Source organism: Rutilus rutilus, assembly GCF_951802725.1.
Source record: "Rutilus rutilus genome assembly, chromosome: 1".
Lineage (NCBI taxonomy): Eukaryota > Metazoa > Chordata > Actinopteri > Cypriniformes > Leuciscidae > Rutilus > Rutilus rutilus.
Window position 1 is genome coordinate 19,703,987 of NC_140209.1, and position 24,501 is coordinate 19,728,487.

At 44.2% G+C, this 24,501-nt stretch overlaps 1 protein-coding gene and 1 long non-coding RNA gene across 3 annotated transcripts in view; one reads left to right on the top strand and one right to left on the bottom strand.

The window, feature by feature from the left end:
* Window positions 1-3,964, top strand: part of LOC311292919 — a 205,673-nt gene extending 201,709 nt beyond the window's left edge. The window contains exon 3 of the long non-coding RNA XR_014627848.1: window positions 3,170-3,964. This is a non-coding gene — a long non-coding RNA (uncharacterized lncRNA). The remainder of the gene's footprint in view (window positions 1-3,169) is intronic.
* LOC311292459 (uncharacterized protein) overlaps window positions 1-24,501 on the bottom strand; it is a 222,598-nt gene that overhangs the window by 192,660 nt on the left and 5,437 nt on the right. Inside the window, exons 2-3 of one of the 2 annotated variants that reach the window (XM_084412151.1) lie at window positions 23,762-24,018; window positions 17,262-19,250 (exon numbers count right to left, since the gene is read on the bottom strand). In XM_084412151.1, coding sequence (XP_084268277.1) covers window positions 18,181-19,250; window positions 23,762-23,879 — 1,188 coding nt within the window. In that variant the 5' untranslated portion in view covers window positions 23,880-24,018 and the 3' untranslated portion in view covers window positions 17,262-18,180. Of the gene's footprint in view, window positions 1-17,261; window positions 19,251-23,761; window positions 24,019-24,501 lie in introns of those variants that run through there. The other variant, XM_084412150.1, reaches the window with a different exon arrangement.

Genomic DNA, 24,501 nt, shown 5'->3' on the forward strand with positions numbered 1-24,501 from the left:
TCTCATTAAGTGTTAATGTGACCACGCCCACGGAGAGCACGCACTATTCAAACGCAATTGAACGCGCTTACACTTTTGATGCAAAAATACGGCCAAAAGCATTGCAGGCCTATGAACAGCTATTTGCAACCGAAAACAACAGACCAGGATCTGCAAAACAGATTCATCCCTTAAAACCAACATTTGTGTAAAAAATAAACTGTTGCAAATGTTTGAATGACTTGTGTGCATGGGCCAAAAAAGTTCCAGAAATAACCAGATTTGTATAGTTGCGTCACAGCTAGTCATGAAGGCCTTGCAGTGGTGGCTAAAATCCAATGGGAGGAACCCGAGGGGGAACCCATTCCACATGATCAGGGTTAAGTGCAGGAGCCTTCGTTCCCTATCTATGTGGAAGAAAGCTTGGTTTCTGTCCCAAGGCCCCGCATTGGGAGCGTCATGTCACCGGAAAGCCGTCTCGACAGATGCATCCCTCACGGGCTGGGGCGCGGTCATGGACGACCGCTTTAAGAGAGGCCTATGGCAGGACCAGCATTCTTCCTGGCACATAAATTACCTGGAAATGTTGGCGGTGTCCCGAGCTCTGAGGAGCTTCCTGCCGGACCTAAAGGTCATCATGTCCTTGTGGGGTCAGACAATATGTCAGTGGTGGCCTATATAAACCATCAGGGGGGTCTGATGTCTCGCCCTCTATGCAGAAAGGCGCATCAGATCCTCCTGTGGTCCCAAGGTAAACTGTTGTCTCTCAGTGCAACATATGTCCCGGGGAATCAGAATTAGGGAGCAAACATCCTGTCGAGGCAGGGGTTGAGGCCCGGGGAATGGAGACTCCACCCCGAAGTGTTGGAGTCAATATGTCAGAGGTTCGGCCCAGTAGAAGTGGATCTATTTACGTCTCGAGAGACGACTCACTGTCCACTGTGGTTCTCCCTCACACATCCAGCCCCCCTGGGTGATGGGCCTCTGGGGAGACAGCAGTTGTACGGGCTTGGAGGATGAGACCCTGGCTCAGGATTCCCACATGGGACCTGACAGTGGTTCTCAAAGGGTTGGTTGAGGCCCCCCTTGAAATTCTGGAGTCGACTGAGGCCAAGAACATTTCCCTAAAAGTGTGGCTTTTTTGTTGGCCATTACTTCTCTGAGGAGGGTAGGAGATCTTCAGGCGCTCTCTACATCTCATGGGTGCCTGGAGTTTGCTCCAGGTGACATTAAAGCCATCATACATCCCAGGCCGGGATATTTACCTACGGTGCCATCCAATGTGGCACGGCCTACGGTTCTGCAGGCTTTTCATTTTCCACCTCACGTGATGGCGGATGAAGAGAGACTTCATCTGCTCTGCCCTGTCAGAGCTCTCAAAGTATATATTCAGAGGTCTTCTTCATGGAGGAAGTCAGACCAGTTGCTAGTGTGTTTCGGGTCGCCCGAGAAAGGGCTTCCCGCCTCCAAGCAGACCATTATTAACTGGATCATTCAAGCTATATCTATGACCTACCAGGTGTGCAGTTTGCCTTCACCTTTGGCCGTGAGGGCTCATTCAAACAGAGGCATGGAGTCCTCTAGAGACCTCTCCTTAGGGGCCCCGATCCAAGAAGTCTGCAATGCAGCAGGATGGGCCACCCCTCACAGTTTTATTAGATTTTATAGCCTGGACATTCCATCTATGCCTGGCACCCTTGTGCTCTTGTCCTAAGTGTGCCTGTGCGCAGCTTCACACTCGGACAAGCAGGGCTCGTTGTGGCATATTGGGTACTCGTTCCCCCAAAGTGTCATTCGACGCAGTTCAAGTTCCCTCGAAAGGGAACATCTCGGGTTACGACTGTAACCCTTGTTCCATGAGAGAGGGAACGAGAACTACGTCCCTTCGCCACGCCTTCCCCTGCTAGTGACCACCGGCGTCCTTTTGTAGCTTCCGCATATGCCGTCACACGTTACGTCATGATGCAACACCAATCAAGATTGGCTTAGTTTCATTCATGCTTCAGAATCGCTACGCTGAGGGGCTTTCCCCCAAAGTGTCATTCGACGCAGTTCTCGTTCCTTTTCTCAAGGAACAAGGGTTACAGTTGTAACCCGAGACGTTTTGCAAGCGAGGAGGTTAAAATTTCTCAATTTACTCTTATCTGATTGATAAATGATTGTTACTAATAAACTTTTTGTATACAATAAATTTGTATTATACAATATGTATAATGTATTATACAATAAATTATACAAAAATGTTATACAATAAACAATTAGTCAATTTTTTTTACTAATTATTGATTATAAACAATGATTGTTCAATAAAAAATCCAGTCACCAGATTTATTCAGATCCCCATTTATTTATTTAACATAACTAAATTCAGCTTTCCCTGTGGCTTTCCTATAGCTCAAACAGTAGAGCATTGGCACTTGAGAAAGCAGAGAACTGATAAGAATGTAAATGTGTACCTTGAAATGCAATGTAAGTCGCTTTGGATAAAAGCGTCTGCCAAATGCATAAATGTAAATGTAAATGAAAAACGCGAGATATGGGCAGTAGCCTGGTTAAAACCAGACCATTCTCAGTAGTAACTGAGTTATGGTCTGGCAAAGCTCCATTAATAACTCATTTCCAAAGAGGCGTCACCAATCAGAGCGATCGTCATCGTGTAAAGCCATGCTGCGTCCCAATTCGCCTAAGTTACACAACACCCTAAAAGTATGTACTTTTTTTGTGAAGAAAAGGTACTTCCTTTTGAATGTGTAGCAAAAAAGTAGGCAAGCTTTGGGACATACTACTTCGTCATCTTTATCTGCCCTGTCAATCATATTGTCAGTTAAAATCCTCTATTAAATCAAATTTAATTTCCTACCGTTTCGGAGAGAAGTGTAGTAGCACGTTCATCTGTCAGTGGGTCTTTCATGGAGACTGTCCTCATGTGCTTGCAATTTGAATATAATAATGCATTTAAAAATTGATGTGCTTCACCAACGAACGTCGCTCTAAAACCAATCAGAGCGATCGTCATCTTGTAAAGCTCGCCTCAACATTTCTGATTGGTGCCGCGATTTCGATGGATTAGAAATGGGCTTGAATGAGCTCTTTGCCAGATTAACTTGCAGAGCAAATCTAAATTTGCCGGAAGTTGTCTGGGTTTTCCCAGGCTATATGGGCAGTGGAATTTCAGAAAAACTTAAAGGAGTCATAATGTAGAAATTTCACTTTTCCACGAGAATCAATGTATGTTATGATTGCATAATGATTATACACTGGCCGGGAAGCCGATATTTAAAAGTGAAGCGTTTGTTTACCTCAGGGTTTGTAAAATAGGCCACGTGCACGCGCACGAAAAAACGAGATTTTGATTTCTTCCCCTTCTTGACGTCAAGACGGGGGAGGATATACCAAATATGGACACCGCAAACCTATGCCGCGGGAAGCCCGCCCCTCTCCCCCTCAGATTCAGTTTAGTCGACTCGAGAAAGATGGAGAAACCGAGTGCACACCTGAGATGCTCTGTGGGTGACTGCCACAAACAACATGCAAATGTGTTTTATCTACCAAAAACGGACGAAACTATCAGGGAACAGTGGAGGAAATTCATTTTTAATGACGCTGTCCCAACAACTCTTTCAAGTGGCGTATCGTTAGGTGTGTGTGCTAAACATTTTACACCGGAATCTTTTACAAATTTGGGGCAATATCAGGCGAACTTGGCCTCGAAGCTCCGTTTGGGAAAAGGTGCCATCCCAACCATCAGGGACTTGCCAGAAATTGAAAAGGTAAGACTGTGTTTTTATTGCTCTACTGTGGTTAACAAATAGCAGCTAACAGCTAATGCGGCTATTGTATGTAACGTTACCTTCGAGGTAAACACGGGGAATGGACTCTACGAATGCTAGCCACATCTTTCCACTTTGTTTTACACTAGCAGCTACAGTAGTGACGGTACAGGAGTCCATGCTCAGTGGCTAAAACTGTTTAAATGCAAGTATGAAAACAATATACCACTAGGGATGCACCGAATATTCGGCCACCGAAAATTTTTGGCCGAAAATGGCCCGAAAGACTTTTATCACCGAAACAATACGGCCGAAATGTTGTGATGACTCAAACAGCAGACACCGCGACCTGCACGTGCTTGTCTGAAGCAACATTACATATCTGCGGTGTGGACGTATTTAAATATATCTAAGAGTGACCCACGGACAGCGATTTTCAAAACACAGACATCCCAAGTCTTCCGGAAGTTCCGGGAGTCTCCCGCGTATTGATACCGGCTCCCTAATGCCCGCAAATTAGTTTAAATCTCCCGGAATCGCGAGCGAGCATGAGCGCGCATACGTAGCGCGCGCGGCAGAGAGAGGGAGCGAGAGACCTTTGCGTGTGTGTGCAGAGCAGCCGTCATTTCTCAGAGGTTTACCTGAGCTGTTTATGGTTTTTGCAACTCACGTCCATGAGCATATAACTGCAGATATTATTTTGGGCTATGGCAGTATTGACCTAAAATATCGAAAATAGCTTTCAGTTAGTGGGGCTTCTGTAAGAATGTATATGGCAATGGTGTATTTTTTCTTTTTTCTTTGGTTGTGATTACAATTTCACTAACAATAAGTACCGTCACATTTATTGAGCTATTGCAGTATTTTGTCTATGTTTTTGTACCGCTTGGAAGTAGTAAAATACATTCCTGCAACCAATCAACGTGCCCCTCATTTGCATTATTATAATGACCGTCCACGACAGCCAAAACATCGCATCAGATCTCGCGAGACAATAATGCCTTTAGAAATAAGGGTCTGAGGGGCTCTGTGTTGATTTTTTTTTCCACTTTTCTTTTTTAGAAGTGCCTAAAATACTATAATAGAGCATTTGGGTATCCAAGGTAACACAACATTATGACTCCTTTAAAAGTTTAACTTATTGAGTGCCATGTTTTTAAAACGTCATGCCATTTGGGAGATGCTGCAAAAGAAGCGAGCGCAACAGTTATACATGTCAATTTAGTGCGTATTTACATAGAAAAACGATGGAAAAGAAGGGACTTTATTTCTTTTTCAAATATTAAAACTTTTCAAATATGTTCTTCTTTTGTATTGAAAATAAATGCCTTTCCAATCTGATATGTGATGAGAAAACGGAGACAAGCGAGTTTGGCAAAAGGTACTTCCCCACGCCACACTCCCTACAGCCTACGCCACTGTAGATGCTGAATTTACACATGTATTTTTGAATATTGTGTGGTCCAGTCAGACATTTGTGGGTGGCGTTAGTGTAAATAGCATTTGCCAACAAGACAGGCTATTTATATTTATGGCCCGTTTCCACCAAGCGGTACGGGACTGTACAGTACAGTACAAAGCAGGACGGTAAACCCTGATCCAGCCAGTATTTCCACTACCAACAGTACCCTTTGAAGGGGGTGGATTGAATCCACTGCTGCTTCAATGTATATGTAATGAGTGATTAATAATCAAGTATAAGCATTTCTACATAAATGTAATTCAAATATACTTTTAATCATATGTTTACTGTGAGTGTTAACCAGCTGCTTTAGGGTACGTTCTGAACCTCAACATGTGTTGTCTATATGTTTCTAGCTGACAAGTTAAGGTTACAGGGGTCCAACTATACGTGACTTCACCTGATTTACAGAATTGTACCTCTTTCATGCTCAGGCCCTCTTCAGCCTTTGAGAAACTGCGATTCCTTAGTGCTTCTGTGTGTGCATTGGATGTTCTATGCAGGTCCTGTATAGGAGCATAGGTATGCAACAACAAAGACACCTTTCCACAACCTCTGAGGTCACCACAGGACTAAATCTAGGAATCGGACGACAACTACTGATCAGGAAGATCAGGCCTTTCCTAACTGAGCATGCAACACAACTTCTCGTCCAGGCTCTGGTCATTTCTAGGATTGATTACGATAAAATGCTCTTCTGGCTGGACTTCCATCATGTGCAGCTGAACCTCTACAAATGATTAAGAATGCTGCAGCTCGTCTTGTCTTCAACGATCCCAAAAGGGCCCACGTCACTCCTCTGTTCATCTCTCTGCACTGGCTACCACTTGCTGCTCGTATCAAGTTCAAGGCATTGACGCTTGTTTACATATCTACCACAGGCTCAGCTTCTTCCTACTTTCACTCGCTCCTACAAGTCTCCTACGAGGCCAGAAGCCTACACTCAGTCAAAGAGCGACTGTTTGTGACACCATCACAGAGAGCCACATAATCACTCTCCAGAACATTCTCATTCATGATTCCATGCAGGTGAAATGATCTTCCCACCCTCATCCGTAATGCAGAATCCCTGACAACATTCAAAAGACAACTGAAAACGTACTCGGTTACTAAACGTAACCTCTGTTCTCTCTAGAGAGGGAACGAGTATTGCGTAAGTAGGTTACGCTGCGGGAAAGTCTCCTTTCTCGAGATACTAAAGCCAAATTTTTTTTAATAATCTTGTCAACGCAGTGCGGCAGCCAGCAGACCTAGGGCAGGCTACTCGCGTGCCCATTGGCTGCCCTGCGGCAACTGCAGCAGCCTATCGCTGAGCCCTTGGTGTGACGTCACGACCAATGAGCGCGCTTGGCGCGCTTAATGCGTAACAGCCCGTCATTAGGGGTGTGGCTTAGCGTATATAAGCAGGGCTCAGAGGCTGCTTCACTGGTTTCTGTCGCATGAAGCGAATGAGCTCATGGCGCGAGCACGGCGGGTTACGCAATACTCGTTCCCTCTCTAGAGAGAACAGAGGTTACGTTTAGTAACCGGGTACGTTCTCTTACGAGAGGTTCTCTCGTATTGCGTAAGTAGCTTACGCTGCGGGAACTCCCTTGTCAATGCCGTGCGCGTGCCCAGCATCCACTGAATGAGTCCCAGGGAAAGCCCGGGGAACGCGATAGCGGAGCTGGGCGGCCAACAGAGGGCTAGCACAGTACACAAGCACATACTATGGGGGCATGGAGCGGCACAGCCGGTCCAAACTGACACTTCCCACGTAGTGAGCTCAACCAGTAGAGCTAAATCACACAACGTAGCCCGCGCACAGACAGTGGGCTGGCTACGCGAGACTGATAACACTTTTGCCTGCAAGGCGGGAACTTCCAGGTTGTAAAACCTAACAAATGTGGAGGGGGAGGCCCAGCCTGCCGCTGCACAAATGTCATGAATGGGAATCCCGCTGGACCACGCCCACGATGAGGCCATGCCTCTGGTGAAGTGTGCTCGAATGCCCAGTGGGCACTGCAGGTTTTTAGACGCATAAGCAGCCGCAATAGCGTCCACTATCCATCTGGACAGGGTGTGTTTCGAGGCGGGGAGACCCTTGGTGCGCCCACCAAACGAAACAAAGAGCTGCTCTGAGCGCCTGGAGGCGGCGGAGCGAGAGATATAGTTTCTCAACGCCCTAACCGGGCAGAGGAGATTACTATCTGCCTCGCTGCCAGAATTTGGCAGGGCTGAGAGAGAAATGACCTGCGCTCTGAAGGGAGTGCCCAAAATTTTGGGAACGTACCCATGCCTTGGTCTGAGAATAACTTTAGAGTCATTGGGTCCGAACTCGTGAAGGTCTCCCACTCGTTTGACTGAAGACAGTGCTATCAGAAAAACGGTTTTGAGCGTGAGGTATTTCATATCCACAGTTTCCACGGGTTCAAAGGGATGTGCTTTCAGGGCTTCTAAGACCAGTGAAAGATCCCACATAGGAACCGAGGGGGGTCGCGGGGGGTTCATCCTCCTAGCTCCTCTAAGGAAGCGGATGACGAACTCGTTCCTTCCTAATGCGCGGCCCAGCTCTGAGACAGAGAGCGCTGAAATGGCCGCGACATAAACTTTGAGCGTAGAGGGGAACCTGCCCACGTCCAGCAGCTCTTGAAGGAATCACAATACTTGCTATACCCCACATGTCTGTGGATCGAGACGGATTTGGCAGTGCACCATCTGTTAAACACCGACCATTTAGACGTGTAGAGCCGCCTCGTGGAGGGAGCTCTGGATTGTATGATCGTGTTCATGACCCCTTCTGGCAGATCAGCATGTAATCGTTGAGGCTCCACGCATGCAGAGACCAGCGCTCTGGATGGGGATGCCAGATCGAGCCGCGGGCTTGAGAGAGAAGGTCTCTCCGCACCGGAATCGGCCAAGGGGCTGAATCTGCCAATTGTATGAGTTCCGGGAACCAAGCTTGGTTCTCCCAGAACGGGGCTATGAGGAGCACTGTGTGGCGCGCTTCCCTGACTCTCTTGATGACCTGAGGCAGCAGAGAGACCGGGGGAAAAGCATATAGCGGGCCGCTGGGCCAGGTCTGGGCCAGCGCGTCCTCGCTCTTTGAGAAGAACTCTGGGCAGTGAGCATTGTCTTTTGACGCAAAGAGCTCGACCTTCGCTTTGCCGAAGCGGCGCCACAGTGACTGGACTGTTTGGGGGTGTAGAGACCACTCCCCAGGGGGAACGTTGTCCCTGGACAGTCTGTCGGGGCCCTCGTTCAGATGGCCAGGCACATGCGTTGCTCTCAGTGAGCGCAGAGAGTGCTGAGCCCACACGAGGAGGCGTTCCGCCAGGGCGCAGAGCGTCTTTGATCTGACACCGCCCTGGCGATTGACATAGGCCACTACCGATGTATTGTCCGTGCGGACTAGAACATGGTGACCATGGAGGAATGGGAGGAAGTGTTTGAGCGCTTTCTCGACCGCGAGCATCTCTAGACAGTTTATGTGTAGGAGATTCTCCTGGTCTGACCAGCGGCCTCAGACCGGTCTGCCTTCGAAGAGCGCTCCCCAACCTAGGTTGGACGCGTCTGTCGAGACAACTTTCCGGTGTGAGATCACCCCCATAATCACTCCAGTGTGATACCATTCGGCTGCTAGCCAGGGCTGCAGGGCTGAAACGCAGCCCTGAGTCACTCTGATCAGCGAGCCGCCGGCCGCCCAGGCTCGATGGGGCACGCGCGCTCTCAGCCAGCGTTGAAGCGGGCGCATGCGCAGTAAGCCCAGCTGAAGCACTGCCGCAGCTGAGGCCATATGCCCCAGGATACGCTGGAATGCTTTCAGCGGAACCCGGCTGCCTTCTTTGAAGGATGCGGCGAGGAGACGGATGCGGCGCGCGCGCTGCTCCGACAATCTGGCCGTCATAGCCACCGAGTCCAGTTCTATTCCAAGAAAGGAAATTGACTGACGGGGCGAGAGCGAGCTCTTGGTCCAATTGACCGAGAGACCCAGACCTTCCAGATGGCTGAGAAGCGCTGTTCTGTGAGACACAAGTTCTGTCTCTGACTGCGCTAGAACAAGCCAGTCGTCCAGATAGTTCAGTATTCGCATTCCCTGTCTTCTCAGGGGAGCGAGAGCCGTGTCCATGCATTTCGTAAATGTACGGGGTGCTAAAGACAGGCCGAACGGCAGGACTGTGTATTGATAAGCTCGACCGTCGAAGGCGAATCTCAAGAATGGCCTGTGACGGGGAGTTATGTGGATCTGGAAATACGCGTCTTTCAGATCGAGAGAGATAAACCAGTCTCCTGGGCGGATCTGCGCAAGGATCTGTCTGGTTGTAATCATCTTAAACGGCCGTCTCATGAGAGCCTTGTTCAGATGTCTCAGATCTAAAATAGGTCTTAACGCTCCGTCCTTCTTGGGAACGAGGAAGTAACGGCTGTAAAAGCCTGACTCGCTCAGGGAAGGATGAACCTGTTCTATGGCCCCTTTGCGCAGCAGCTTCGCTATTTCTGCTTGAAGCAGGTGCGCTGCTTCCAAACTCACTTTCGTCTCCGTCTGCGCTAGAAAGCGCGCTGCGCGGGATGGGGAACCTGTATCAGAGAGGATGGGGCGGCGCGTGCGCCGCCGGTGCTCGAACACGGCAGCGTTTTGCTGCCAAACACCCCTGGCGCGAGAGCGGCGTGGGGGTTATGGTGTCTGAAAGTGAGTGCGCGTGCTCGTGAGCGGGCGCAGGATTTACACTTATAACACGGCCAGTGTTTGGGAGCTTTAGAGGGTCTGTAACCCGTATGGTAGAGCGGGCAGCGGGTAGGTGTGAGCATAGAGTTGTGGGCACATTTACTACACTTAATTACTTAAAAAAAGTAATTAGTTATAGTTACTAGTTACTTCTCACAAAAAGTAACTGCGTTAGTAACTGAATTACATCATTACAAAAGTAACTAATTACTAGCGAAAGTAACTATTGCGTTACGTAAAAAAAAAAAAAAAAAAGTTTAAATATAAGAAATTTCTTGGATACCCCCAATGTGAAATGTTAAATGAATGAAATGGACACTAAATAGAACATATTATTATTATTAAACATTGTACACTAATCTACACTATTTTAATGTTGCTGTGGGACAATGTGAGAGACACCTATTAACTTAAATATTAAAATATTATCATTACTATAGTGGAACAACAAAATAATAGATGGTTTAGAACTTTTTATATTTATTGCACAGACCACAACTGGCCAACAAATAAGTCTAAAATAAATCATGCTTCTTAAGAAATGTACCAAAAATAAATAAATAGTAGCCTTATAAAAATATTCATACACATACACTAGTGCATATAATTAAAATAAAACTCACACACCTTTACAACTGGTAGACATTCTGTATAGCTTTTAGTTTTAGTTAGTTTTTTCTTCCGCACAATAGTAAGTTTAACAAAAAGTGCTCTCAATATAATACTGAACAATGTATCAACATAAATAATAATAATACAATATAATCTTTTGTGGGTTTATTTTTATAACCTACAGAGAATGTCATCATCAGAGGTTATTTATTTTAGCCAAATTCTAGTCATGTTTGCCGCACGTGTTCACAACCGTCAAACAAATATGTTTGAACGTTCCCTGCAGGTTATTTTGGAGTTTATGTTATATAAACTAATTAAAACATTGCATATGATACCAATATGCTACATATATTATTCTAATGCTGAAATGTGTAATTTATTTATAAATAAAGTATTTATGCTCGGACACATTCGGTCTCTGCCGCGCACTGTCGAGCGCGTTCTCGGACACATTCGGTCTCTGCCGCGCACTGTCAAACGCGTTCTCGGACACATTCGGTCTCTGCCGCGCACTGTCAAACGCGTTCTCGGACACATTCGGTCTCTCTCGCGCACTGTCGAGCGCTCTCGCGACATTCGCCTCGCTTTTGTCCAGTCCGGCGCCTCATAAACACTCACACACCAGAGAAAAAAACTTTGCAGCTCCTATGGCTGAGAGAGAGCCTACTCGGATGAAAACCGCTTCAGTGAGCTCAACTATAGTAACGCCGCATTTTTATTGACAGTAACGGTAACGGCGTTGTAATGGAGGAAGCAGTAATTAGTTTGATTACTCGTTACTGAAAAAAATAACGCCGTTAGTAACGCCGTTTATTTATAACGCCGTTATTCCCATCACTGCTTAATACTCGAGCGGCGTGTGTCCGCTTTATGAGAGAGCGCTCTGAGTGCGTTACCATGGGGACTGTGCTTGTGTGAAGCAGTGAGCACATGGGCGTGGGCACATTTTCTACACTTAAGGCACCTTCGGCCGGAGCCGGAAAACCCGAACTTATACTCTTTTTGAGATTTATCTGGGTCGCCGTAAAAACGGCGTTTGCGTGCAGGCGAGCGAGTGATATTACTGGCTCGTTGGCTGCGGTGTAAGCTGCTGCAGTAGCCTGAATAGATGGGACTGACAGAGCTGGGCGCTTTGATGGCGGTCCGGCCGTAGTGGGACTCAACCATCTTTTCCTCCTTGTGGATGCTAGGAGGACTTTGCAGGCTCAGACTTCAACGTAATCTTGGGCCGCGGACCCCGGGGGGGCGGCGGTCTGTGACGGCTGGTCGAGCGCGATCTAGGGCGGCCGCCCTGACGTCGCTGCGAAGTGTTGGGAGGCCGAGACGAGCGCTGTGTGGAGCTGCGCACAGGAGGCTGAGCTTGAGAGCGGCCTGTGGCTGGGCTCGAGCGGCGGGGCAGGAAGAGGTTCATCGCCTGCGACGCCTTTTGCACTTCGGAGAAGCGATCCACTATCCCGCTGACCGCAGGGCCGAAGAGGCTGGTGGGCGAGAGTGGGGCATTAAGAAACACAGATCGCTCTGACTCACTCATATCCGCAAGCGTCAACCAAAGATGCCTGTCGATGACGGTGAGCGCGGCCATAGATCTGCCGATGGCTTGTGCAGCGGTCTTAGTAGCACGGAGCGCAAGGTCCGTAGCGCTGCGCAGATCCGTTAAGGCTGAGTGATCCGAGCCCTTCTCGTCCAATTCACGGAGGAGGTCGGCTTGTAGGATCTGAAGTATAGCCATCGAGTGCAGGGCGGAAGCAGCCTGGCCGGAGGCGGTGAAAGCGCGGCCGGCGAGAGCTGAGGTGGTCCCGCAGGCTTTGGACGGCAGGGCAGACTTTGAGCGCCATCTAGCAGACTAGATTTCTCGCGCTCTTTTAGATGCAAGTGTGTCGCGGGGCGAACACACAAACACAGAGCGGAAAAGGATATAGTGCCGGATAGCACAGCAGGCAGGGAAGGCTGAAGGCGTCCTCAGGCTGAGATCCTCGGCGTGCTGGTCGCTTGCTTCGACGGCGGCTTCCTCAGAGATCAGCGATGCGAAGAGCTTCGCTGAAGAGACAGAAATCAGTGAAGCAGCCTCTGAGCCCTGCTTATATACGCTAAGCCACACCCCTAATGACGGGCTCTGACGCATAGCGCGCTCATTGGTCGTGACGTCACACCAGAGCTCAGCGATAGGCTGCTGCAGTTGCCGCAGGGCAGCCAATGGGCACGCGAGTAGCCTGCCCTAGGTCTGCTGGCTGCCGCACTGCGTTGACAAGATTATTAAAAATTAAGGATAATTTTTTGGCTTCAGTATCTCGAGAAAGGAGACTTTCCCGCAGCGTAAGCTACTTACGCAATACGAGAGAACCTCTCGTAAGAGAACTCATCTCTTCTGTGATCACTTAAAGGGATACTCCACCGTTTTTTCATATTAAACTATGTTATTCCCTTAACTAAGACGAGTTGATACATACCTCTCTCATCTCGCTCTAATCGCTTTAATTGCTCTAGCGCACGGTGACACTCTGATAGTACCTAGCTTAGCCCAGTATATTCAATGGTATCTGACAGCAATGAATTTAGAAGTGACCAAACACATAAGCGTTTTCACTATTTAAAAACAGTTACACGAGTAGTTATACGACCAAATTTGGTGACACAAAATAAAACGTGTCGCTTTTCTAAGCGGGTTACATTATAGTTATCCTTTTTAACCCGCTTAGAAAAGCGCCACGTTTTATTTTGTCACCAAATTTGATGGCTTTGGCCACCCAGGTGACCGATCTTTCCACGCAACTTCATCATCTCCATGCTGATCCGCCATCACCAAGAACTCTCGACGCTCATGAACCCAGAGTCAACAATTCTCCCTGCTATGCTGGTGAGCCCACCGAGTGCCGTTCTTTCCTTACCCAATGTGAGGTTGTGTTTTCGCTACAGCCCTCAACTTATTCCAAGGATCGCTCCCGAATCGCCTACGTAGTCTCCCTTCTGACAGGACGAGCACGGGAATGGGGAACTGCTGTGTGGAACGCTGAAGCTGACTGTCTTAATTATACTCTCTTCAAGGAGGAGATGATTTGAGTGTTTGACCATTCTGCACACGGACCTGAAGCTTCGTGCCTTCTTTCTACTCTCCACCAAGGGAAGAGGTCCGCCGCTGATTTCTCTATTGAATTCTGCACACTGGCCACCTCCTGTGAATGGAACGAACCCGCTCTGGTCACTCGTTTCCTGGAGGGTTTGAATGCTGACATTAAAGACGAGGTACTCTCCCGTGAGACTCCATCTTGCCTAGATCCTCTGATCAACCTGGCTATCCGCATGGAGAAGCGTTTTGACATACGCCGCTGAACTCGTAGTCTGGAGAAGTCACTCCTTTCTGCTCCTGCTTCCACTTCCTCTCCCTCCGCTAGCTCTGACTCTGAACCAATGCAGCTGGGGGGAATTCGCATAACCACCGCGGAGCGTCAATGGCGTATCACTAATCGCCTTTGTTTGTATTGCGGAGCGGCATATCACTTTGTCTCATCCTGTCAAGTAAAAGCCAACGCTCACCAGTAGAGAGAGGGTTATTGGTGAGTGCATCTGTCCTAGCCCCTCCTTCACGCACTCGCATTACTTTTCCGGTCAACCTCCGCTGGCCTGGTGCTGCTGTCTCCTGTCAAGCGTTGATTGACTCAGGAGCTGAGGTACGTTTCGTGGATGAATCCTGGGCTCTCGATCAGGGCATCCCTCTCATTGATCTTAAGGAGGCTACTTCTGTTTATGCCCTTGATGGTAGCATTCTCGCTAATGTTCGCCGTGCTACCATTCCGGTGAGTCTCACCGTCTCTGGCAATCATCGAGAGACTATTTCTTTTTTAATTTTTCATTCTCTTTTTACTCCCGTGGTTTTGGGCCACCCCTGGCTCGTTGAACACAGTCCTCAGATTAATTGGTGCAGAGGAACTATACTCTCCCGGAAATTATCGTGTCATGTTAAATGTTTAGTGTCTGCTGTTCCTCCTGTGTCTTCTTTGTCTGTGTTTCAGGAAGAGCCAGGTCTTCAGTCGTTCCCAGGCATCTTCTCTCCCTCCCCATCGACCTTATGACTGCTCTATCGACCTTCTTCCTGGGACCTCTCCCCCTCGCGGGAGGCTTTACTCTCTGTCGGGACCGGAGCATAAGGCGCTCGAGAATTACCTCTCTGAATCGCTAGATGCAGGTACCATTGTTCCTTCCTCCTCTCCTGCCGGTGCGGGGTTCTTCTTTGTGAAAATGAAGGATGGTTCCTTTGGTCCCTGCATAGGCTATCGAGGGTTGAACAACATAACGGTTAAATATCCCTTGCCGCTTATGTCGTCGGCTTTTGAAGTCTTGCAGGGAGCTAAAGTTTTTACCAAGTTGGTTTTTGTATATCTCTATGATATTTTGATTTTCTCCCCCTCTCTCCAGGTGCACGTACAGCACGTTCGGCACGTTCTTCAATGTCTTTTGGAGAATCGTTTATTTGTTAAAGCATAGAAATGTACAGGGTGGGCCATTTATATGGATACACCGTAATAACATGGGAATGGTTGGTGATATTAAAGTCCTGTTTGTGACACATTAGTATATGTGAGGGGGCAAACTCCTCAAGATGGGTGGTGACCATGGTGGCCATTTAGAAGTCGGCCATCTTGGATACAACTTTAGTTTTTTCAATAGGAAGAGGGCCATGTGACACATCAAACTTATTGGTAATGTCACAAGAAAAACAATGGTGTGCTTGGTTTCAACGTAACTTTATTCGTTCATGAGTTATTTACAAGTTTCTGACCACTTATAAAATGTGTTCAATGTGCTGCCCATTGTGTTGGATTGTCAATGCAACCCTGTTCTCTCACTCTTCACACACTGATAGCAACACCGCAGGAGAAATGCCAGCACAGGCATCCAGTATCCGTAGTTTCAGATGCATATAAGGACTACGCCAGTGCTGTAGCTCCTCAAGTCATTACTATCAGGATGTCACCTGATGATTCTTTGGTGGATTCTGCCTTTGGTATGGTTCAGTATGGAAGTGTGCTGTCATACCAGCAGCAACGACATGCAACATCACTCACCATCAAGATGCCCCACCACCACCACCTCTGCCACTAGTTGGTTACAGCCTTGACGCATCTGTTTGCTTGTTTGTCCATAGCGAACATGGACAACCACACATGACGTCACTGGCAGTAACCTTGGATATGGCTCACAAAATAGAGCATGCCACCAAAGAACAGAGTGCATCACATGCTTGGCACTTGGCCCGAAAACCCCGGGTAACAGCGTCACGTTTTAGGGAGGTGTCATGTGCGTGGACAGAGCTCAGCTGAACACCTTGCTGATAGAATCTACAAGGGAACTCGCCAGACAGCAGACATGAAGAGAGGGCTAGAAATGGAATCTGCTGCAATCGAGGAATACGGTCTGATAAAATGTCCCAATGTCAAAAGTTACATGGATTGTCCTTACCTTAAATTTCACAATGGCACACCAGAACTTAAACAACAGCATGCATACTTTTGGCAAGTTCAAGGACAACTTTTTAAAAGTGACGACTGCAGACCCTTGTATGAGATGTAATGTTAAATCTCTCACGTCGAATGTTGTGTATCCACTTTCTGCGTGTTTCTTCGTCCACAGGAAAAGTGTGGAAACTCAGTACAGAATTAAACTTTGAGGAGGCCTCACATAACGGGACACAACAATGTTCAGCCGAACTACTGTCTTCCCGCCGTTGATACGTAAATTTTCTGGAAGCCATCACTAAAATAACTATACAATAATATATATATATATATATATATATATATATATATATATATATATATATATATATATATATAATACTTAAATTATAAAACGCTGTGTGATTTTGCCACTAGAAACCATACAGAACGCGCTATGCGGAAGTAGAGACGCTGGTTGAGATTTTACCGGAAATACGTCAGCAGTGTTCGTGCATAGAGCCTATTGACCATTCAAGTGTGATTGAGTGGGTTCAGCCATTTTGGCACCAGTCTTACACCACTATCAATCTCCTCTTACATTTACCTAGTTATTTTTTATTATTACTGACATTTTAATCAGGCTACTCCTCAGGTGTTAAACTATGTGAACGACATACATTTACATTTTATCATTCAGGAGGAGCTTTTATCCAAAGTAGGGATGTCCCGATCCGATCCACGGCATCGGTATCGTGCCGATACTGGCCCAGAACGCTAGATCGGATATCGGAGGGGAGAAAAAAATATATCTGATACCTATGATCCGATACCTATTAGGGGTGGAAGGGTACGTGTATTCGTATTGAACGTACGTTCGGTACGTGCGTCACGGTTCGGTGCATGGATTTACACGGAGAATACACTATAAAAATAAATAAAACTCGCGTGCACATTAATTAATGTAATGCGGAACTACTGTTAGATACGCGCATACACATATGCGGGTTCTTTAGGGACACCTAATCTGTAGCCCCGCCTTAGCTCTGAACGCGCTTCTATATCGCTTCAAACGCTCGCTTTATCATTATACGCGCGAATGGATTCAAACTGTTCAAGCATCGAACTAGACGCGATAGACGCGAATTTGACGCTCTATTCGCGTTTGGTGTGAACACAGAAAAATTAACAGGCTGCGATGTCAAGATTGCAATGCTGGAATGTGTGTGTGTGTGTGTGTGTGTGTGTGTGTGTGTGTGTGTGTGTGTGTGTCAGAGAGAGAGAGAGAGGCACGGGCGCGATCGAACAGTGGAAACATAAAGACATACTCAACTCATACGTCATTTTGTTCATACAGGACATCATTAAAACTGCAAAAAGTGCTTAGCCTACTTATATTTGTGTAAAACACAACATTGTGCTTTTGTCAAACTGTAAACTCTTGTCAAACTGTAACCTACAACTGTCACCCAACCAAAATCACACACACACACACACACACACACACACACACACACACACACACACACACGCTGTTTAAAAGCAAAAATGATCTAATCTTTTGGACATTCATCATATTGCATTGGTTTTCATTTCTTGTCCTAAAACAGAGCACTAATCTGTCTATGTTGAAGTTACAATGAAATTGTACATTGATTACAAAAGAAAATCAAATGTGTTTTTAATGGTAGTATTATTTTATACAGAAATACATTATTTATAATTCAGATGAGAATAACGTTAAAGTTAATTAAAATTTTAAGGAAACACATATATTGATTGGAAATATAGCAATTTAATTTTAAATTCATTCAGGTACAATTACCAAACATATCTCAAGGTCTTTTGAATAAAGGGTGGCAGTCTTTCATTATCAACTGTTGTTGTGGACTATATACTGGACAAGAATTTGTTCTCCATTTGAGTGAGATGTTTTTATGTGGCTAATTGAGCAAAGTGCTTCCATATATTTTATTATTACTATTATTAGTTCAAGAATAAAATTAAAATATCGGATTGATATCGGTATCGGCAAATAGCCAAAGCTGCGGTATCGTATCGGAAGTTAAAAAGTGGTATTGGGACATCCCTAATCCAAAGTGACTAAAAAAAATAGGAGAACATTAGAAGCCATCAGACCAGCAAGAGGGCAACAGTATATAAGTATTGTAACAAGTCTCAGTTATTCTAGCACAGAACACATAACAAGCTTCTTGTTTTTTAAATCAGTGAACACTTGTAAGGTTTTTCTCCAGTGTGGATCCTCTCATGTGATTTCAGAGTTGATGACTGACTGAATCTCTTGTCACAGTGTGAACACTTGTAAGGTTTTTCTCCAGTGTGGATCCTCTCATGTCTATTCAGAGATGATGACACACTGAATCTCTTGACACAGTGTGAACACTTGAAAGGTTTTTCTCCAGTGTGGATCCTCTCATGTGATTTCAGATTTGATGAAGTATTGAATCTCTTGTCACAGTGTGAACACTTGTAAGGTTTTTCTCCAGTGTGGACAATCTCATGTGTTTTCAGATGTTGTGACAGACTGAATCTCTTGTCACAGTGTGAACACTTGTAAGGTTTTTCTCCAGTGTGAATCCTCTGGTGCAGTTTCAAACATTGAGCTGTAGTAAAAGTCTTCTCACACTCAAAGCACATGTACTCTCTCACACCAGTATGAATTTTCCGATGCATATGTAAAGTTGGCAGCAGTGAAAAACTCTTTCCACACTCAGAACATATATGTGGCTTCTCCTTCGTATGAACTGTCTGGTGTGTCTTCAGGTTTGATGCCTTAATAAATGTTTTGCCACATTGATTACAAGTGATAGGTTTCTCTCCATTGTGGATCATCATGTGTTCCTTAAGATTTACTTTTTGTGTGAAACTCTTCCCACACTGATCACAAGTGAACGGTTTCTCTCCAGTGTGGATTTTCATGTGTTCCTTAAGATTTACTTTTTGTGTGAAACTCTTCCCACACTGATCACAGGTGTACGGCTTCTCTCCGGTGTGAATTCTCATGTGTTTCTTAAGATATGAGTTTTGTGTGAATCTCTTCCCACATTGATCACATGTGTGTGGTTTCTCTCCGGTGTGAATTCTCATGTGAATCACAAGATTATATTTTGTAGAGAAACTCCTCCCACACTGAGTGCAGCTTGCAGATTTCTTGGCTCTTCTTTTCTTAAAAAAAATATTTTTAGTCTTTAAACGACTCAACGGTTTTTCTACAGGTTGTACATAATGTTTCTCCTCCACTTCACTCTCCTCCTTCACTTCTATCAGGTCTGAAATGAAAGAAAGAAAAAATATTTTTATTTTCAGTACATCAAAATAATTCAAAAAGAGAAATATGAAGTGAGAGGACATAAGTAAGGGTTAATGCCCGATGCCCCTTTTGTTTTTGTTATACATGCTCCCTTTGGGATCTATTTTCAATAAACATGGTGTCTTTTTTTCCACTGTTATGCCGACAATACGCAGATTTATCTGCCATTCAAAAAGAATAACAAGAACGCTTTAAGTCTTTTTACGCTTGACGTAAAAAGCTGGATGGCTTTAAATGATCTGAAACGTAATGATAATAAAACAAATTTTTTTTTTATTGGACAAATTGAAAATTCAGTTTCTCTCAATTCTAATCTTGGTCCTTTGGCTAAGTACAATAAGGCGTTTGTGAAGAACTTAGGCGTACTATTTGACAAAGAACTCAAATTTGATAAGCAAATAAATAATGTTGTTAAATCTTGCTTTTTTAATCTGAGACTTCTATACAAGTTTAAGTGCTTTCTTTTAATGACCTTGAGAAAGTTATCCACGCCTTTATCTTTTCCCGACTCGATTACTGTAATACTCTTGGTGCGTTTGCAGATAGTCCAAAATGCGGCCAATAGGCTATAGACAGGTACAGTGCTATGCATAAGTTTAGACACCCATACTAAAGTTGACTAAAAAGAGGTATAAAAAATCATCTTTTGGAAACTGAACTTAATGCCTTAATTTAAAAAAATAGGAAAAATCCAACCTTTAAGGACACCAATTTTCTTTGTGAATGAATAATGTATCGTAAATAAATAAATGTTCTTCCTTAAAATACAGGGTGCATAAGTTTGGACACCCCTATGTTAAATTCCCATAGAGGCAGGCAGATTTTTTTTTTTAAGTTTTTTTTTTTTTTTTAATTTTAGGATACTATGCATCCTGATAAAGTTCCCCTGGCCTTTGGAATTAAAATAGCCCCACATCATCACATAGCCTTCACCATACCTAGAGATTGGCATGGTTTTATTTCAGTTAGCCTAAAAGCTAGTTTGATTTGCATTGAGAGATGATCTTATGGAAAGTACCCCATGCCAATCTCTAGGTGTGGTGAAGGCTATGTGATGATGTGGGGCTATTTTAATTCCAAAGGCCAAGGGAACTTTATCAGGATGCATAGTATCCTAAACATTTTTTTTTTTAAATACTTAAAAATAAAAATCTGCCTGCCTCTATGGGAATTTAACATAGGGGTGTCCAAACTTATGCACCCTGTATTTTAAGGAAGAACATTTATTTATTTACGATACATTATTCATTCACAAAGAAAATTGGTGTCCTTAAAGGTTGGATTTTTCCTCATTTTTTAAATTAAGGCATTAAGTTCAATTTCCAAAAGATTATTTTTTATTCCTCTTTTTAGTCAACTTTAGCATGGGTGTCTAAACTTATGCATAGCACTGTACAAGGAAGTGTGAGCACATTACACAATTGTTTTTAAATCCTTAAATTGTTTGGCACCCACATATCTTGATTCCTTAGTGAAACGTTATACATCAAATAGATCCCTGTGGTCTTCCGATCAGTCTCTTTTAACGATTCCAAGATCTAGATTAAAACTTAGGGGTGACCGCACCTTCTCGATCGCTGCCCTGAAACTTTGGAATTTGTTACCCATTCACATCAGATTGGCTCAGACTATTTCGAGTTTTAAATCATTGTTAAAAACTCAGGCTTTTAATTCCTCTGGGCATTGAGTCAAAATTCTCTGTAGTTGTTTGTTTGTAGTTATAATGTGTAATTATTATAAGTAGGCCTACTAATAATTATGTAATTAAATATTTTACGTTTATTACATAAATATGAATAAGCTCAATAAAAAATAGATCGGCTCATGAGGTGCCTAAAGATTCCATTTCCTATTTTACAATGATTTATTGCTTGTTTTTGTTGAATAATAGAAAAGATAAAGAGCTTAAAAAAATAATCGCAATATTGGTAAAGCTAAATCGCAATTAGATTATTTTCCAAAATCGTTCAGCCCTACCTGTAATGCTGCCTGGATCATATTTTCCTATTATCACTGTAAAGCGGCTTTGAAACAATCTGTATTGTAAAAAGCGCTATATAAATAAAGGTGACTTGACTTGAAGCTGGTAATGCTGTTTGTGGAGTTGTATAATCCTCCTCTGCTGAGATGATGCAAGCTGCTCATCCCAAATAAGGGGAGTGGCGATACTAGTAGCGTCTACCGTGTTTTCCTCATTAAGTGCTGGGGGAGAGAAATACCTGTGTTGCATTAGCAATCAGAGATCAAAACTATAAAGGTATGATGTATTTGTTTGGGAGGGTTTTTCTTGTTGCTGCTGCTGAGTTCCTTGCCGAGGCTGCCGTGCCGGGAAGTGGGTTGGAGATTGTTGTGCGACGAGTGCGAATTGACTGGGAGGGACATTTTGCTGGGGATTTCCCCTCTTAAGTTTGGCGGCCACCGTTGAGTTCCTTGAACGCGGTAACCCACGTCCAGTAGCGCGTAAGGAAGCAAGCAGTACATTCTTATTTTTTACTGTTGTATTGGTTGTTGACGTATGTGCTGGTATTGCCTTGTTCGCCGGGGAGGCCCTAATTTATGTGTGAAACTATTGGTCCCCCGGCGCTATTTGTGTGTAAAGTGAGCGCATGTGTGAGTAAGGATGTGGGTAGGTTATTATCTCCCATATGCTGCTTGTACTGTATATTGACGACGGCTACGTATTTAGCATGAGTGGTATGGATGGTCTGTCCTGACTGAATTTTGGTGTGTGTATTTATTGGTGTGGTATTTAATGACTTTGAGGTTTGCAGTGCAATGAAATTATGCATAAGAGGTGATCACATAAATGTATTTAATGCATGTATTTAATAACCGCCAAAACCCTGTACTGAATATATTATCCTGTTTGTTGATGTCTTAACTTATTGCTGGTTATAATTAACTACAAGTATCTGAGTTGAATTGTACCTGTCATGATTGCATTAACCTGCTGCCCCCCTGGGTTTTAATATTATGATTGTATAAACCAGGGGTGCCCAATCCTGCTCCTGCCGATCGACTGTCCTGCACAGTTCACCTCCAACCCTAATCAAACACACCTGCCTTTAATTTTCAAGTGATCCTGAAGACCTTCAGGTGTGTTTGATTAGGGTTGGAGATGAACTGGGCACCCCTGGTCTAAACAAATAAAATTGTAATCTAAAGAGTTTTGGGTACTTGAGTGTCCTCTTGGTTTTTGACCCACCGAAAATCTTTGGTCCAGTAGAGAACCTGTGAATCACTCTTATTGTGAGTTTGGGGTGGTTAAAATGACTTTTACATTACATTTAATCATTTAGCAGACGCTTTTATCTAAAGCAACTTACAAATAAATACAATATTTACAATAGAAGCAATCAAATCAACAATAGGGCAACAATATGAAAATATCGTGACCAGTCCCATCTAGTCCAGTCTTGATAGATTTAATGTCTTCTTTTATCTTAAGGTGATTTCTATGTCTTTCAGTGATTATGCTTGTTAAGGCTGAGAAGCCTGAGATGACTCCATATTTAATATTCTCAGATGTTCTGGCTCAGATAAGGTCCAGTTCTGGTTTATATCTTTGATCTTGGCTGACATGTGGCATTGCTATGGCCTGCTAACTGGCAAACAGGAGCGGTCCGCCCAAGGGCCATCATTCCACGCTGCATGTGGGCCAGATCATCTTTCTACATGTGCCAGATGTGGGCCGGATCTGGACCGTCACAATTTTGCTATCTGGGTACAGTGTCCGGTCAACACTGTACAGTTTGTGTAAAAACAAACTTCACATGCTGAGAGTCTAGACTGGCCGCGGCTTTAACTTCTAATTTAACTATTTTTATTATTATATTATCTGTGTCCTACATGTTTCTCTCATCCCTGTTTCTTCTGACATGATTTTCCTCCTTCCTTAAAAACAGAGCATTTCTTAAAACTGTGGCACCCAGGAAGTGACATCATCTGGGCTCTTTCTACAGCATGATGGGAGGACAAGAAAATAATCTCAATCCATTCTCTCAGTTTTTACACAAACTGTACCGTGTTGACCGGATACTAAGGTTATTATAAGAAAAAATAATCTCACTAAATATGAATAACTTCTAGAATTTATGATAAATACAACTTTATTAGTTACTATTAATCAGAGTTTGCTCAAGTTATGATTACAACCATGTCAGCCTTTCTGGAAAGTTAATTTACTTGATACAGTTTGGCATTGGCATTAACTGTTTATTGCAAAAATAATTATAATGGTAACTATATTGAAAAATGTCTACAATATTGGCAACATTGTTGCAAAAAATTGTTGAACCAGATATAAATGTAACAAAAAAAGAGCTAAAATAATATTTATGACCTTTACTGATCATTTGTTGAAAACAAACATTACCATTCATAGTGTAACTGCACATGTGAAGAAGTGCTTGAATGTTTCTAACATGAATGTTCTTCAGCATCATGAATGAATGAAGAATAAACACCAACCTCTTTGTTCTTCAGGATCTTCAGTGTGTTTCATTCTGCAGGGTTCTGGATCACTCATGTTCTCACTGTCCTCTTTAATAAACTCAGTCTTTACAGATTTCAGCTCTTCCTGATGCATTGTGCTCGTCTTCACTTGTAGACTGATGAGAATATTCCAGCATTTATTGCTGAATTAATGTGGGAGGAGCTTCACTGATGATGTGATTGTTGTGGGAGGAGTTTCACTGATGATGAATTCCAGTGTGGGAGGAGCTGATCTGCCAAAATTAAAAAAATATATCAGTTACGGAGTTTGCTTTTGTACTAAATATCACATCTAAGCATTTATGCCTGTTTGTCTGTCTATTGTAAAGTAACTGATGCTAATTTACAACTTATTTTATTACTAAGGCCACGTGTCCACCAAAGCTGTGCTAAAAACGCTAGTTTTAGTTTTTTCAGTGCTTGTTATGATACAGAATGTCCGTATTGTCATCTGTTGATGTTGTACAAGCAGAATGGGGTGATTGGTCGATGTGGTATTAGTCCTGCCCCTCCTCCACTGTGATTGGAAGGCTGGGTAAAAAGTGACAGTGGTGAGCGCTGCGTTTTACCTAATGTTGAACATTCTTCAACTCTCACTGACCAGTAAAAAAACACTGGGCGTTCAACGCTTGAACGTTAAATACACGCTCAGTGCCTCGTATTCACAGGTTAAAGCGAATTACAAGGACATTCGTGGGCTGGGCTTGATTGCACAG